The 18,929-nt window shown below is 36.3% G+C and overlaps 2 protein-coding genes across 2 annotated transcripts; one reads left to right on the top strand and one right to left on the bottom strand.

Moving 5' to 3' along the window:
- Positions 1-5,600: 5,600 nt before the first annotated feature.
- Positions 5,601-12,802, top strand: LOC121725918 (diphthine methyl ester synthase). Its single transcript, XM_042113095.1, has 5 exons — positions 5,601-5,862; positions 6,019-6,201; positions 6,434-6,605; positions 7,410-7,544; positions 12,596-12,802. The coding sequence occupies exons 1-5, from the start codon at positions 5,728-5,730 to the stop codon at positions 12,775-12,777; spliced, it is 807 nt and encodes a 268-aa protein (XP_041969029.1). The 5' UTR covers positions 5,601-5,727; the 3' UTR covers positions 12,778-12,802.
- On the bottom strand, positions 12,798-18,213 carry LOC121725917 (rap guanine nucleotide exchange factor 2). The gene is made up of 2 exons (XM_042113094.1): positions 17,981-18,213; positions 12,798-16,953 (listed from the first exon to the last, which is right to left on the bottom strand). Exon 2 carries the CDS (start codon positions 16,915-16,917, stop codon positions 13,387-13,389), a length of 3,531 nt encoding a protein of 1,176 aa, XP_041969028.1. The 5' UTR covers positions 16,918-16,953; positions 17,981-18,213; the 3' UTR covers positions 12,798-13,386.
- Positions 18,214-18,929: the final 716 nt, after the last annotated feature.

Here is an 18,929-nt window from a genome sequence, read left to right on the forward strand (position 1 = left end):
TTATATACAAATTTCATCCCCTATTTGAACCCCTTGGGGTTGGAATTTATCAAAATCCTTTCTTAGTGGATGCCTACGTCATAACATCAACCTGCATGCCAAATTTCAGCCCGATCCGTCCAGTGGTTTGGGCTGTGCGTTGATAGATTCAGCATGTCAGTCAGTCACCTTTGAGTTTTATATATGTCGCAGCCGACTGGTTTAAATAGCCGTTCAATCAAACAGCTAGCACTTTGACTGAACAACGCCATTCAATCACACGGCTTTACGTCGTTTAGTCGACTTGTGGACTACAACGTTCAACACTACAGCTAGACGACGTTTAGCCAACTGGTTTAATGGCAAATTAACTAGTTCTAACCTAACCTACTTTTGGAATTTCTGGATTGTGTTTGTTTTTGTTTTGGCGGGAGGCTGCCCCCCGAGCCCCCCGTTTATTTGATAACGATCGCCGGCTGCTGCCGCAGCACGCTCGCTGCGCTCGCTCGGCTCCCTCTGTGTTGTGGTCTAAGTTCTAACCTAACTTAACAAATTTTTGAACTTTCTGGATTGTGTTTGTTTTTGTTTTGGCGGGGGGCTGTACCCCCCGAACCCCCCTTTCGGGGGCTGAGAAAACTGTATTCTAACTAATTTTGAACATATTTAGCACATATAATTATATAATTATAGCTGATTTATTATTTATGGAATTGCAATAAATACCTTGGTGATGTATTTCATTATCCCGTAATTTATCCTCGAATTTTGTTGAAATTTTGATTCACTCGTATGTGCCTCCATAATTTTTGTCTCTTTAATAACACTCGTAACTTTTATTAACTACTTTCTTTCCGAAAAACAACCACAAACACCAACAAACACCTGCTAGTTGACGCCATATTGTAAATAAAACGCACCTAGCGCCGCAGCGTTGCGAGCTGACCTACTTCAATTAGACGGTGGCTTTTGAATCAGCTGTAGTGTTGAACGTTTTGAGTGAATAATATATTCAATCTTTTAGATTGAATATATTATTCACTCAAAACGCTAGACGTGTGGTTGAATGGCGTTGTTCAGTCAAAGGGCTAGCTGTTTGATTGAACGGCTATCTAAACCATCGGCTGCGACATATATATAGACTAGCTGTTGCCCGCGACTTCGTCCGCGTGGACTTCAGTTTATAGCGCGCGATGTCAACAAAATTGGTGTCAAAATATTTCTAAAAAAAACCCTGGTACCCCTTAAATCGAAACAGCTGTGCAGTGTGCACATAATAATATTTCAATTTTTTAATTAAACTTTATATTTTACGCCAAATTTTTATGCTTATTTAGCCCCGCAATTACACAACTTTACCCATAAACTATTTATCATTGATAGGTTTAAGGTTATGTCACTGGCTCACTGCATAGATAAAGTACTGATTTATTAAATAACGTACTAAAGAAATAACAATCGAAAAAAATCGGAAACTGAATGTAAGATAATACCACCTCTTATAGAAAGACTTTCGGGCAAGCGTTAGCGCGATGTAGGGGACGCACGGCGCCATCTATTTTGAATTTTTGGAACTAACGTAATTTGAACAAATTTACGCATTTTCACCCCCTTACAACGCTTTTTTCCAGTAAAAAAGTAGCCTATGTCCTTTCTCAGGCTTTAGACTATCTGTATACAAAATTTCATTACAATCGGTTCGGTAGTTTTGGCGTGAAAGCGAGACAGACAGACAGACAGAGATACTTTCGCATTTATAATATTAGTATAGATATAGATTCTTCAATCAATAAATAAAACGCAATTTTTTAGCTTTTTTTGCTTTTTATCAATAACGGCAATAGGTAGGCACTTGGAATTTTCACCAAGGCCTTAATTATATTATGTGTACTTTTGTATTTATTATAATACTAGCTGTTGCCCGCAACTTCGTCCGCGTGGACTTCAGTTTATAGCGCGCGGTGTCAATAAAATTGGTGTCAAAAGCTTTTTCGTAACCCTGGTACCCCTTAAATCAAAATACCCAAAACAGCCGTGTAGTGTGCACATAATATGTTTTTTTTTTAATAAAACTTTTTTATACCAAGCTTATTTAGCGTTATACAACTTACTGCATAATGCATTACACAACTTTAGCTTTGCCCAATACCCATATACTATTTAGTATTTATTATATCTATGTTGGTACGTGAGTTATTTGATAACATGTATAACAATCGAAAGAATCAAAATATTAACTTAACATGGTACCACCTCTTATAGAAATACATATGAGCAAGCGATAGCGCGATCTAGGTGACTCTTGGCGCCATCTGTTCCAGTTTTTGGAACTAACTTAATTTGAACAAATTTACGCATAAACACCCCCTTACAACCTCTTTTTCCAGTAAGAAGTAGCCTATGTCCTTTCTCAGGCTTTAGACTATCTGTGTACAAAATTTCATTACAATCGGTTCAGTAGTTTTGGCGCTGTTGTTTTTGAATTTGATATTTAAGTTGGTAGGTGAGTTATTACTTATTAGTTAATAACGTGTACTTATAACAATCGAAAGAATCGAAAAACGTATCTCAACAGGGTACCACCTCTTATAGAAATACTCATGAGCAAGCGATAGCGCGATCTAGGGGACTCTTGGCGCCATCTATTTTGAGTTTTTGGAACTAACTTAATTTGACCAAATTTACGCATTTTCACCCCCTTACAACCCCTTTTTCCAGTTAAAAAGTAGCCTTTGTCCTTTCTCAGGCTTTAGACTATCTGTGTACAAAATTTCATTACAATGGGTTCAGTAGTTTTGGCACTGTTGTTTTTGAATTTGATACCTAAGTTGGTAGGTGAGTTATTAGTTAGTAACGTGTATAACAATCGAAAGAATCGAAAAACTTAATTCAACACGGTACCACATCTTATAGAAATACGCATGAGCAAGCAATAGCGCGATCTAGGGGACTCTTGGCGCCATCTGTTTTGAGTTTTTGGAACTAACTTAATTTGACCAAATTTACGCATTTTCACCCCCTTACAACCCCTTTTTCCAGTTAAAAAGTAGCCTATGTCCTTTCTCAGGCTTTAGACTATCTGTGTACAAAATTTCATTACAATCGGTTCAGTAGTTTTGGCGTGAAAGCGAGACAGACAGACAGACAGACAGAGATACTTTCGCATTTATAATATTAGTATAGATTAAAATAAAATAAAAATTTAAGGGGGCCTCCCATACAAAAATCACTGTGGTGGTACGGAACTCTTCCGTACCACCACATACTTGTATTTTTTTACTAATCGGACTCGCTCATGAATACACATACCGTTATAGAGCAAAATAGGCCAAAAATTGTGATTTTTGTATGGGAGCCACCCTTAATTTTTTTATAATATTATTATTAATTATTAAAGTACACATATAATTAAGGCCTTGGTGAAAATTTCAAGTGCCTACCTGTTGCCGTTATTGAGATAGAGCAAAAAATCACGTTTATTGTATGGGGCCCGCGCGGCGGAATTGTGCTATGACGTCACACCAAACGTAGTGATTATATTCTCTTTGGTCACACCGTTACTGGGCGCCCGCGTCGTATAGTTACAACTTGTTTTGCTTATAAATCGGAAACTCATTAACGTATCCAAGTAATTCTTTCACTAATATTCTTTTTTTTGACAGAGAATGTGGACTGCTAATAATCAAAATTAGGTAACATTCTCCATTGGGCCGTCTGTTGTTTACGGCCGTTCCCAATATTTGATCTATCTCTGGTTTTGCCCTACTAGAGATAGGAATAGCTCACATTAGACATTAGAGACATTAATGTCAATTGTGAGCTATTCCTATCTCTAGTAGGGCAAAACCAGAGATAGATCAAATATTGGGAACGGCCGCATCGAGCGCAGCCACGAACGTGCTGCGTCTTGTCTTACCTAAATAAATTGAAAATGACGTCGTGCGTGTATCGAAAATGTACCAATTATGACTCAAAAGTAAACAAAACACATGGAATCTCTTACCACATGTCTTGATTGCAATAAATACCTCGATTATTTACATTTTCAATTATTTTTTCGAACAATCTGAAAAAATCGAATTTTCGTCATAGCTCAGGCGAAGAAAGAGACAGCGATACGATTCGACGTTTAAAAATAGAACTGTCTCTTTTATGTAAATGGTTTTTCGTATCTTTTGTGTCACTTATCTGTCAAATTTGTCAATGTTTGTAATTTTGAATTTGAAAATTGTTCGGAAGAGATTTAAGCCGGAAAATAGTATGGACGTAACATATCTGTATAAGTAGAATATCATTGCTCAAAGCAGATATGTTACTACCGCGTGCGTTGTGAGGATTCAAATACGGCCCAATTGGGCCATCTGTTGTTTAGTCTGCGTCGAGCGCAGTCACGAATGTGCCGCGTCTTGTCTTACCTAAAAAAATTGAAAATGACGTCGTGCGTGTTTCGAAAATGTACTAATTATGACTCGAAAGTAAATTAAACACATGGAATCTTTTACCACGTGTCTTGATTGCAATAAATACACATTTTCAATTATTTTTTCGAACAATCTGGAAAAAATCGAATTTTCGTCATAGCTCAGGCGAAGAAAGAGACAGCGATACGATTCGACGTTTAAAAATAGAACTGTCTCTTTTATGTAAATAGTTTTTCATATCTTTTGTTTCACTTATCTGTCAAATTTGTCAATGTTTGCAATTTTGAATTTGAAAATTGTTCGGAAGAGATTTAAGCCGGAAAATAGTATGGATGTAACATATCTGTATAAGTAGAATATCATTGACAAAGACCTTTTAAGCGTCTCCCAGACACGCGGCCTGCGGGCTGCGGTGGCAGTGGCGGTGGCGGTGGCGGTCAGTTGGATGGCTTGGCTGCGTGGCCGCGTGTGTCTGTGTCGTTCCTAAAACTCTCAAGTCATCCAACTGACCACCACCGCCACCGCAGGCCGCGTCTGTCTGGGAGACGCTTTATTCTATTCTTATGTCAAAGGTCCCAACTCCCAAACCAATCTCAGACGCTTGTAAAAAAAGAGTAGACCAATGCCATACAGTGCGACAAGGCTTTTTATGAACGTGGCGAGAAAAGGAACTAACGCTTCTATCATACAAAACGTCAATTTTGACAGTTCTCCTTTACCAGCAGCGCCCATTTGACATCATTGACATATTCATCGAACTGTAATTAATCTGTGGAGTAGACCAGTGTAGACCATGAGTAGACGCTGTACAGTGTACACTGTACAGTGTAATATGCCGTGCAGTGTAATATAATTTAATATTGATGGTGTCATGGGCGTAGCCAGGTAGGGGCAAATGAAGTGTTGGAAACAAAATATCTTTTCAGTCAGATTAATAAAAGTCAATTTTCATAATTTTTTGTTTGAATATAGAGCTAGAGCTTGAGCGACTTGACTCCTTGACTGTATTGACTTTTTACTTCGACTTTGACTAGACTTTTGACCTGTACTGACGATATAAAGAAACGATGCTGAAAAATTTATGCAACATGTTTTACTACTTATTAATACTTGACACTGGCCATGGTTATATAGCCGAAGTGCCATAATAAGAAAAAAAAATCCAAATGACATAAAAAATCCACACTGCTCATTGTTTTTATTCTTTCTTGGTTAGAAATTCGAATAATTTTATTTCCCTGTTTTGTGCGATAAGTTGTATTTAAATAGTAATAAAGTGTCGTCGTTAGTGAGTGCACTCTTAGAACTTTGTGTTTGCTTTTACAATAATATGTTCTATTTAATCGGCCTAGGTCTGGGGGATGCAAAAGATATAACTGTAAAAGGCCTAGAAATAGTTAAACAATGTGATAAAGTACTGTTAGAGGGCTACACATCAATACTGACTGTTGGTAAAGAAATATTGGTAAGTTAATTTTTTTTTAACAACAATATAGGTTTATACCTATATTGTTGTTACAAAAATTGTTTCATTACCATTGAATTTTTATTTTTTTCTTTATATAAAACAAACTGCCTAAGCAGTGTGACTGTTTATTTATTTTGCAAGTAACAATTGCAGGAAAATTTCTATGGAAGGCCACTTACAATAGCTGATCGTGAGATATGTGAAAGTAGCATAGATGGCATACTGCAAGAAGCAAAAGATAAGGATATTGCACTATTAGTTGTAGGAGATCCTTTAGGAGCAACTACACATACTGACATGCTACTGCGTGCCAAAGAATTAGGTGTGAAGACGCAGGTAATTGTTTTTTGAATAGTTTTGTTTAACTACCCAAGCATCCATAGATTTTTATTTTATGTATGAAAAAATGTACATATTATTAGAACATGTAAATTGTCTAATGATGTAATGATATTTTTGTCATCAATAAGCTTAAATAATATTTTATTTATACAGATAATATTAATTATAATAATTGTTCTGAGTTTTTCTTATATCATTCTGAAATTTTATCATAAATCTGTTTCAGATTGTTCATAATGCATCAATTATGAATGCTGTTAGCTGTTGTGGACTACAGCTTTACAACTTTGGAGAAACTGTATCAATTCCTTATTGGACTGAAACTTGGAAGCCGGACAGCTTTTTTAAAAAGATAATAGACAATTACTCTAGAAACTTACATACACTTTGTCTTTTAGGTAAAATTTATTTATTTAACCCATCAATCCCCAAGAACCACCCAGCTTTCGCATAACAATTGCAAATCTATTGTGTCTGCTATTCCCACAATGGAGGTATTAGTACATTTTAATGGCCACTTAATAAACTGATATGAGTATGAAAGTAAGGCAAAATCAGACAGGCAGTCATGTATACATAGAGAAAGTCAACCATGATATTGTTAATATAATGATTATCTACTTTAAATAGCATAGGCTTTCTCTGTAAAGTGTAAAAGGATTTACCAATGTCAGAGTGTGGGTGAAATGGATGGAACTAACTTGGTTAATCTGTGTAGTATATTCATTTGTAAATAACATTTTTTTACGTAAAATGAGGCATAAAAAACACCTTGTACACACACATGCAAGTAAACAAAGGTATGCTCTATAAATGAGCATGACCTAAATAGTTGTTTAAAAGTGGAACAAAATATTCAATTTCTCCCTCATTTTAAAAATCCTGTCAGGCGCCGTAAGGTCCTTGGACCGTAGGTTGACTAGCTGATTTAGCTCATACGACGCGGGAGATGAGACACAAACGAGTAAAGTATCACTGAATTATATTAACTATTTCAATTGTCACAGTCAATGTGACAATAACGTTAATATTTTTGTATGTAGTTAAATTGAATGTCCAGCCAATAGTATGTCTGTTAAGTGTTAGGTAGTATATAATATAACTCATTAGATAAACATATAACCATTAATTGCAATATTATTTAACATTAATGATATACTTCTTTATTGCTTGTATCTTTAAACCTAGTTAATGTTTTTTAGATATCAAAGTAAAAGAGCCTACTGAAGAATCACTGACAAAGAAAGTACGTCAGTACATGGAACCGAAATTTATGTCTGTAAAAGAAGCAGCAAGTCAGCTTATAGAAATTATAAAAAACAATGAATGTGATGCAGGTTTGTAGAGACAATTATTAAATTTAATAATATGATGAACTGGTATAATCAACATAATAATAATAATATATACTAGGAAACAACTTCCACCTAGATCAGAGGTTCCCAAACTCCTTTGTTTCGTGGCCCACTTTTATAATGTTGGTGCATACTGCGGACTAAAATGTACTGATAATATTCATTATTGTAGTTATTAATTTACATAAGCGCTAAGTTAGGCTAGAGGCATTATATTATTAAAATTTAAATTACGCATCAGGATTACAAAAAAAAAAACATTATTTGGGTAAGGCCGCCAGAATTGTCAAATAGTAACACAAAAGATTTTGTGTTACCGTTACACAAAAGTGACACCATTTTTGGATAAAGGTGGTTTCATAATTGCGAAATAAATTACCTACAATTTTTATTTATTTATTTCTGTAAGACAATTTAATACAAGATAAAATGTGTGTCTGGGTTGGTCGATTGACACAGGTGTACAACATGTAAGTAACTCACAACTTAAAAACCATTACTAGGGCTCATCATTACGAATAACTTTTTGTATGGAAGTAACAGTTAAATAGCAAAAAAATAAATCAGCTGTTCCATATTTTTCAAGTGAAGTCAGTTAAAATAAAATACCTATATTTTTTTTCACATTTTCAGTGTTGTTTCCATACAAAAGTCATTTGTGATGATGAGCCCGAGTAGTAGTTTTCAAGTTATGCGTTAATTTAGTTACACATTGTATGGCCGTCCAAATACCACTATGCATTCGGCTTTATAGATCGATTGTGTTACGATAACACAAATGTAACATAATCGTAACACAAATGCAACACAAAAGACTTAGGGGGATATTAGATTATCATATATATGTCGCAGCCGACTGGTTTAAATAGCCGTTCAATCAAACAGCTAGCCCTTTGACTGAACAACGCCATTTAATCACACGTCCAGCTTTTATATTGAATATTTTAGTCGCTCAAAACGTTCAACACTACAGCTGATTCAAAAGCCGCCGTCTAATTGAAGTAGTTCAGCGCGCACCGCTGCGGCGCTAGGTGCGTTTTATTTACAATATGGCGTCAACTAGCAGGTGTTTGTTGGTGTTTGTGGTTGTTTTTCGGAAAGAAAGTAGTTAATAGTGTTATTAATAAAGAGACAAAAATTGTGGAGGCACATACGAGTGAATTAAAATTTCAACAAATATTCGAGGAGAAATCATGGGATTATGAAATGGATGGGCGCAGCCTCCCCCGAAAGGGGGGTCAAAACAAACACAATCCAGAAAGTCCAAAAGTTGTTAGGTTGGGTTAGGTTAGAACTTAGACCACAACAGAGAGGGAGCCGAGCAAGCGCAGCGAGCGTGCTGCGGCAGCAGTCGGCGACCGCCGCCAAATAAAAGGGGGGCTCGGGGGGCGCAGCCCCCCGCCAAAACAAAAACAAACCAGTTGGCTAAGCGTCGTATAGCTGTAGTGTTGAACGTTGTAGTCAACAAGTCGGCTAAACGACGTATAGCCGTGTGATTGAATGGCGTTGTTCAGTCAAAGGGCTAGCTGTTTGATTGAATGGCGTTGTTCAGTCAAAGGGCTAGCTGTTTGATTGAACGGCTATTTAAACCAGTCGGCTCCGACATATATTGGATCCGAGATGATTGAGTCAATGATATTGGATAATGTAATATAGACATATGATTCATTTCTTCCTTGATCCACAGACCAGACATACATTTATTCCTCTATGCTTGATCATAGATTTTTGACATTTGCTGAGGGATTGGATCCAATACGGTCATATAAATAGGTGTTGCCAGTTATTTAATATAAAAAAGAGTTTTTAATTTCTTGTTCGTTAATATGTTTCAAATAATGTAATGGAATTATTTTTCTAATTATATACTTGGATAATCTTGCTGAAATAACAAAAAACAAGCCATATTAAAAATGACGATGTCTTTTGACAAATCGAATTCTCTGAGATCTAGTAACCCTGACGTCAATACCTGTCAGCGTTAGCGCTCTCCATTGGCTATTGAAACCACATATGACGGACAAACAAATAGGATCAATGAAATATGATAATGTAATATGCAGATATGATCAAATGATCATATACAGGGTGCAATTTAACCTTCCTGCCAAATTTGGATATATTGATCCTTGTTAAAAATAAAAATACACGTATTTCTTCTTTTATAATCACTCAAAATTTTGAGAAATAGCCTCCGAAAGTTATCCTACCAAACACCACAAAATATGGACACATGCGCGGCCCGGCCCCGCGCCGCCCTTCCATTGACATTCTTGCAGTGACGGATTAAGACTACTTGATGCCCTAAGCAATCCATGCCTGTGGGGCCCCCTATCCGTATCTCAACTAGAATCGGTCTTTGAACCTTTACTCTTCTGGTGCCCCCTCAGAGTGATGCCCTAGGCAATTGCTTAATTTGATTAAGGGCTAATCCGTCACTGCATTCTTGTTATTATCATAAGTTTCGAATTTTCCCTTCATACCACAGAATAGATAATAGTACAAGTACTTGATACTTTGACGAACTTAGGACCGTCAAATGTAAAGGACGTAGACAGGTATGTTTAGAATAAAATTAATTGATACATTTCAAAAGAATCGAAAATTACAACTTTTTAATTACGAAAAATATGCACTTTAGAAATTTATAATAAAAGTTAATTGGATTTTTAAATACGCCTAAATGCAAAGGATGTGGTTTATCCTTTGCATTTAGGCGTATTTAAAAATCCAATTAACTTATGTACACAGTACAACTAATTAAAAAATAAAAATCAAAACAACCCACCTCTAAATCTTATTTACTTCCATCTTGTCTACACTTAGCATAGTTCAAACGAGTTCAAACTGCAATCCGTTTTGCTCTAAGCAAAGTCTAGCGCGTTTTGCACATTGTCTTTAAAAGTTTGTTACTTTAAAAGTTTGTTAAGCACAACTTTGTCACTTTTAACCTCGTCAGAGGCATGTCTTCGAGGCTGGCTAGGCGTGTGCAGGTGTTGCGAAGTGCGAACTGTCTATAATCCGAGTCTTTGATTATCTCGCGATTCAGATTCAGGGTACAGCTGCTGCATTCGAGAATCATCAATCAGCTGTTACGAAGACGAGGAACGCTTTCTTGCTCGTACAGTCTCTGGGTTCCGCGTAAACTTTCGCCACTCAAAATGTAGCACCTCCACCTATGCCTCCACATTTCATAACACTCGATCGTGGTTAGGGTACATTGTAACAGACACTAATTAAAGCGCGGGGGCCGGGGGCGCCGTGACAAACAAAATAATTACGTGTTAGCTATACAACTACGCGCATGGTACTAAACGGTCGCCGGCGACCTACTAAACGGTCGCCGGCGACCGGCGGGCGGCGGGCCTCCCCGCTTTACCCCTACGCATAACCGATCTCGACTGGATATCTGTGCGGCGCGATGTACTAGCTCGGTCGCAATATCGCAATTATTATTAACTTATGAAGTGACCATTGTGCATCGATTTTTTTTGGGATAAAATATGTTATTGTAAAAAAATTAACACCCTATTTTTTTGGTTTAATGGACTCACCTAATGATACCTAAGCCACAAAAAAAAATTGCCAGGTAGGTTTAATTGCATCCTGTATATTGGATCCTATATATGATCATAGAAATGATCCAATATAAATGATAATGTAAACCCCCCTTAGAATTTACAACAATTTTAGATTATATTTCGGTTATTTATTGCAACTAGGCATTAATGGGCGATTTATACCTTTGACCTCATCGCTAGCAAATATAATACAACAACATTAAAATATCTGTTTATTACCTTAGAATTCACATTTACTTTTATTTTTTTCCACATAAATTACAAAAACGTAACGACCAGTTTAGACTCATTTACTCCTGAAATAATAAACCTAGCATTTTTTTTCTTAATTTTGTTGATGACAGTGCTGCCGTATTAACACTGCATATTTTGCACGTTGACTCTTTAAATAGTACCTTTGGGGTAAAAATTCGTCACACAAATAATACGTAACACAAAATAAAAAGCCATATTTTATTTTAAACTATCGATAAAACAAGTCAGTTGAAGGGTTTTCGCAACAATATTAATATTAGAGCAAGGGACTATCATCTAATTCTTCGACGGTATACTTATTATTCAGATATTCTCTACAATTTAATGGATATTCCAACCATAAGATACTGCAGAAAAAAACCACAAAAACGTCACACAAATAAATTGACAATTATGGCGGCCTTAGGGGGGTATTACATTATCATTTATATATGATCATTTCTATGATCATATATGATCATAGAAATGATCATATATAAATGATAATAGGATCCAATATATATGATCATTTGATAATATCTGCATATTACATTATCATATTTCATTGATCCTATTTTACGTCATATTATATGGTTTCAATAGCCAATGGAGAGCGCTAACGCTGACAGGTATTGACGTCAGGGTTACTAGATCTCAGAGAATTCGATTTGTCAAAAGACATCGTCATTTTTAATATGGCTTGTTTTTTGTTATTTCAGAAAGATTATCCAAGTATATAATTAGAAAAATAATTACATTACATTATTTGAAACATAATAACGAACAAGAAATTAAAAACTCTTTTTTATATTAAATAACTGGCAACACCTATTTCTATGACCGTATTGGATCCAATCTCTCAGCAAATGTCAAAAATCTATGATCAAGGAAGAAATGAATCATATGTCTATATTACATTATCCAATATCATCGACTCAATGATCTCGGATCCAATATATATGATAATTTGGTGGCACATCTATGACATCACTTTAGTGATTATTCAGAAAAGTGGCACGTTGATAAGGCACTTCACTGCTAACCAAATTAATTTACATGGACCTCCACCTACAGTACTGTTGTGGACTCCCATTTTTATCAGGGCTTACGTAGACCCCCATCTAGTCTTACGTGGGGGTCCACTTTGGGAATCACTGACCTAGATCATGAAGGTAGCTACTACATTATGTTACCACTGATAAATAATTTTATTTTCAGGATTAACAGCAAGCAGTTTAGCTGTTGGATTGTCGAGAGTCGGAGCACCTGATCAAAATATTGCAGCTAAGACTCTCGAAGAAATGAAAGACTTTGATTTAGGTCCCCCATTGCACAGTTTAGTGATTCCTGCCCCATCACTACATCCAATTGAAGTAGATTTCTTAGAGCAGTTTAGGTAATGCTCAATAAAAAATGTTTAATGTATTATATGGTTTTATTTACAATTACAATACAATAATTAATTGAAACCACGATATAAACAAATTATAACTGGTTGCTACCATAAGAAATAACATACAAATACAAACACATTATTGGTCCTCAAAGCTACAAAAATATTAAAAGATATGGTAAATATTAAAAAGGTACATTAATTATCATTTGGTCTAAGTTGCGCATTATTATAAATAATAATCAAAATTATTAAAATGTACAAACAACGGAATGTAGAGATATAAAGGCGAGTACAGCTAAATAAATCACCAATTAATGCTACTAGTTAAATATATTAAAATTGGAACATGGTGGGTCACATTAGATTTAATAATAATAATAATAATTAAAAAGAGACTTGGCTTAACAATTTTACACTATATAACACTAGGAATTCTAATTAAATGTTAAAATTATACAGTCTTTATACTTAGTTACAAGGGGGTACATACACATTGTAATCATATAAGAAAATTTATAGATTTCGTGCTTGCTATCGGTCACGTGAGATTACATAATAATAATTATTTTATTATGATTTATATAAATAGACATTAATAAGAGTATTGAAAATTTCAAACTGCCGAAACTTGCTGATCATCATCGTCATCGTCGGGTGTGTCGTGATAGAAATCATACGGCCTCGTGACGCCCTCGTGAGAATGTGCGCGGCTCAAACGCTCGAGGCGGGCCACCTGCGCAGCTAAAGTGTTGTACGGCATTCTCGGTGGCGGCACTGGGCGGACGCAGCTCGCCGTCGTGCAGGAGCCGTGGCCACTGTCGCTGGAAGTGGCCGAACCGGTCTTTCTCAATGGCAAGTTAACCAGCGACGTCACACTGCTGCTCTCAGCTGACAAGTCGACGGGCATAGGGGTGGGTGTATCGGAGTGCGATCTCTCGTGAGCGGTGCGCGGGCAGCAAATTCCTGGGCCCGGACCGTCTCTACGATGAGAGCATGGGGAGGGACCCGAAGGTGGGGGTCTAGGTTGATGTGGCCTCGTTTTAGCGGGTTCAGATAACGCAAGAAGCTTTCTCACAGCTTGAGGTGAAGCGGCGCCAAATTTATTACCCGCGAAGCTTTTTTTACCTTCACTAGCAGAGGAGGCGCTGCTAGTGGTCGACAGCGATGGTGACGGGTGTCGACGACGCGGAACCGCCGGTATGGGTCCAGAACTTTCGCACTCTAGAGAAAGTGCATGTAGACGCTCTTCGTCAGTCTCTACGTGCATGCCGTTAAGGTATGCTTTAACACGACGCACCATTTGTGCCTCCTCAAACATTTTTTTATGATTCGGAACATTAGAGGTTTTCTTTCTACGTTTAACAGTAACTTGTCCTTGTTGCATTCCAGTTGATAACTGATTTAAAGCAACCATTGCATTGGAAGGTGGCTGCTTTCCTAGCTCTAACAATGTTAGTAGATCATAGGGGGAACTACACATATTTGTGAGAGTTCTCACTTCTTTAGCGATCATTCGCAATTTTTCAAAGTTAACCATGCCTTCTACTTTTGTATCATTACCGAGATGTATAAATGTAAGATCTTTTCTGACGACTGGATAAAATGGAATCACTGGTGATCTACCCTGTTCAGCTGTAACTAGTTGCCTATATTTCGACATATTTCTTGATGGGTCCATAAGCATTTGAAGGTCACAAAAAAGTTTATTATATTTGGTTGGAAGCTTTTCCCAAGTTGATCTTAATCTGGAGACTGCACCATGTCCCAAGCCAGATATAATTGCAAACATAGAGTTAAAATTTTTACATTCTTTACAGTGACGGGCAACTTTAATAAATCTTTTTATTATTTTAGATCTTCTTACGAGATTTTGCTCATTTACTACTTCTGTTACAACCCAAAACATTTCGATATTCACAAGTCCAGCAAATTGTGCCAGCATTGGTGTTCCATACCTACTTTTTAATTCAAATAAATCATCAACATATTCAGTGCTTTCAATTTGACGAAATATGCAGAAATCTTGAAGGGTTAACTGAACCGCAACTTCTAGCGGGTTCAGCTGAAGAAAGTGAACAACACTCTCCCTCAGTAGTTCTGGTGCCATTTCATCGGGTAATAGAGTTTCACTCACTCCATTTGTTTTGATGTAATATCGAGAGCTAAGCCCAATTTTTTCGGCAAGATTTTGCAAGTGATCTTGTAATCTGTGATGTCTTATAATACCACCTTGTGCAACGGTTACTTCGCACAATGAAAAATTGGAGCTCGGTTCAGTGATGCCAAATTCTTGAAGAGTCAGCATAACTACCTCCCTTGCAGTTGTCTCTTTATGAACTGGCAAATATTTACAAGTTTGATCAGGTCGATAAACTTTGAGAACATGTTCCGGATAGTCTGAAGATTGATATTCATCATAGCATATGGATATCAAATCTGGATTGCTGTGGGAGTTGTAGAATGATGTACTACTGTTAGCCTTATTAAGTGATTCAGCATTTGAAAGGATACTATCATCATTGTGTATGCCATCTGCTATGGTATTTTTGGGAAGAATATTCATCTTTATTAAAGCCTTCTGTAGTCTTTTGGGGCCTAAAGTCATAAAACCTTTTTGGGGTTCCTTTTTAATATTTATCTGCTGTGGTTTCTTTGTTGGCGAATGAAATACTGGGTTAAGTATTAAGGGATCATCACTTAAAAGTTCTGCAGTTGACAATCTTGCTCTTGGATCTGTCTGCCATCTTACCATATTATTACAACCTCTTTGTCTTGGTGAATTTTCTGGCATTAAGAGCATTTGTTTAAATGTTAATAAATTGCTCTTAACTGTAATACTTAAATGGGTTGCATTGGTTATTATTTCCATGGCTCTTGCATGACTGACATGTTGAAAAGACTGACCATTTACCTCTATGATTTGATCCCCTCTTTTAAGACCCACTTCTTCAGCTTTAGAATGTCTTTCTACTTTAAATACAAAAATCCCATATCCTCTTTCATATCCACCTAAAATAGTAAAATTAAGTGGCTCATCTCTTGAAGAACGAGTCAAAGTAACACTCCTGGTTCGAGCCTTAGCAGAGCATGCTATATTCAGTAAACGTAATTGGCTTTCCATTTTTTCATGGTCCAATGCAGATTCAAAATTTTCCAAAAATTCCATCATGTTGGGGTCAGTCTCAAAATCTGTAAAGTGATTATTTACCCAAAGTAGTACTACTCTTGTCACTTTGTCTCGTACTGATGGTTCAGAAAACCAAGCCAACAACTGTTTCGCTACAACAAGAGGACTTTCAATAAAAGTTCTGTGAGTCAGTAAAAAGTCCTCAACATATGTAGAATCTCGGGAGTTATCTTCAATAAGCTGCAACATCAACTGTTCAGGAGTGCCCCTAATAACCACATGACCCTGTTGATGGCCTGTTTCACTGGCTGTTCCTCTATATTCTGTAACCAACACTACTTGACCATTTTCATTCTCATGTCGCCTGATGTTTTCTTCACTACGGTCCAGGATTCTGTAATAATCAGATTGAGTGACACACACAAATTGACAATCATCACATCTTGTAGTCATTACTCCTCTATGATACAATTTGTCCAAAGTAGCCTCTGCCATACCAAAGCTGTCCCCAACATTGAGGTACTCAATTTCACCATTTTGATGTTCAATACCAACTTGACCATTAATGAGTACAGACCACGAGTCATGTTCTTCGCCATCATTCATAACAATTGTATCAGCTTTTTCAACCACAGCAAATACCATTACAGCACACAGAGCTCTACGAACATTTAGTGTCATATTAGTGAAAGCCTTCAAGTGTTGCGTGAATTCCAGGAGGATTTCAATGTCATCAGGATTTCTTTCACTCGGATCTTTCTCGAGACATTCTCTTACTGCATCACGTACAGTGAGGCTGTCCATACTCTCCTCCAAGTCTTCTTCCTCATCTGAATCCACAATGGATTCATGAAGACCAGAAAGATCAATCTCAGCATCCATGTCGAGGGAGCTATGTACTGATGTCATGGTGTCACTACCACTATATGCAGAACTTGTGTCGCTTGCGTTAGAACACTTAAGGGTGTGAGGATACAGCTCGGGACTGTGTCGGCCACCACGCCCACCTCTCAACATCGTGAAGTTTCTAACTTGTCTTACTGACTTCAGTATCTGGAATAGAAAATATTTATTAAATGCTTTATTTGTTCATTGTTATAATTGTTATTTATTCAGTATACACAATGTTATTACAAAATATCATGCCGCAAAAACCACAAGAAGTTTATCTGGACAAAATTAACATAACATAAAGCTAATAGTTCTTATAGAGTAAGGACCTAATTTTAACTATATTTCAAACATGTTGACTTATTTTCTCTTACCATTTTGAAAATATATGAATTAAATATACATTATATGAATAATAGTTAACAATAACATAAATATTGAAAAAAAATTTGCTATATTATATTAAAATAAAATGAATATATATTTAAATGTGAATTATATATTTGTCGAATGAAAACCTTGAAAAGGTCAGAACAGAATAATCCAAAATTAATTGGAAATTAAACCTTTGTACAGTACAATATTTAATAAGGTAGTGTCAAACTAATTTTAAGACGATTGAAACTTGAAAATGCTCTATTTACTCAGAATGTAAAAATGAAAATGTATAACGGCCGTTCCCAATATTTGATCTATCTCTGGTTTTGCCCTACTAGAGATAGGAATAACTCACATTAGACATTATATTTTATGTCAATTGTGAGCTATTCCTATCTCTAGTAGGGCAAAACCAGAGATAGATCAAATATTGGGAACGGCCGTAACGGCGGTTCCCAATATTTGATCTATCTCTGGTTTGGCCCTACTAGAGATAGGAATAACTCACATTAGACATTAGAGACATATATTTTATGTCAATTGTGAGCTATTCCTATCTCTAGTAGGGCAAAACCAGAGATAGATAAAATATTGGGAACGGCCGTAAGTCTACAGCGTAATACCGATAGGGCTGTTGATTTGTATTAAACTATTGGAGTCACTTCCTACCCCTAGAAGTTGTATCGAATTTAGATTTACCCGCCGACTGGAATGCTGTTAGTATTGTATTTTTGTTTATATTACTGCTATTTGCTATTGGTTACAATACGAGGTGATTGTGGACTTTTATTTAAGATTAATAGAATTGTACCTTCTCAATTTCTATTTATTTTGCATTCATGGCGGAACTGTCACAGCTTCCATGTTGCTTTCTAATCGGTGATTTAGTAACAGTCACACACAGAAGACAGTCACAAAACAGTATTTTAGAGTTTACAACAGTAAAACACTTTAGTTCTAAACAAAACCGTTTAATTTTATATCAGTAATCAAGCAAGACGCTAAGAAAAATTTAGAAAGCCACTTTCTCAAGAACAAGTACCAACATCATAGACAAACGGTATTCATAGATAATAAAATCGTTACTACTACAGATAATAAATAAAATTAAAATTTAAAATACAGCAGCTGGTATATATATTCTGTCAAAAAAGTGAAAAAATTAAAAAGTGGCAACATCGTAGTGTCATCCCTTTTTTCTTAGATTGATTTGAAAGGGACAGATGACACTACGATGTTGCCACTTTTTAATAGTAGTTCCAAGTACACTCACTACAGCTTTCACATAGCAATCAGCGCCAATATGGCAACTTTCAAATAGGAACATTTTATTGATAGCGATCGCCTGTCCAGTGTATTATAGAAGTCAGTGGTTATAGTCTGTCAAAAAAGTGAAGAAATTAGAAATCGTTCGTAGTGTCATGTCATCCCTTTCAAATCAATCTAAGAAAAAAGGGATGACACTATAATGTTGCCACTTTTTAATTTCTTCACTGTTTTTGACAGACTATACATGAACCATACGTATGAACAGTGAACACAGCATTTTGCTCGATAGTTTTACTTCCAAATCGAGTAATAATTACTGTGTGGACCGCAAAACTGACAGCTCCAAGGCTCGCATCGAGCCGGCTTGATGGAATTAAATATATTATCGATTTAGAATAAATTTATCGAACAACTAGCTGTCCTGGTGAACTTTGTGTCACTTTAAAACCTTCCCTGAACTTCTACGAATATTTTGAGACTAAAATTAGCCC

Source organism: Aricia agestis, chromosome 4, assembly GCF_905147365.1.
Source record: "Aricia agestis chromosome 4, ilAriAges1.1, whole genome shotgun sequence".
Lineage (NCBI taxonomy): Eukaryota > Metazoa > Arthropoda > Insecta > Lepidoptera > Lycaenidae > Aricia > Aricia agestis.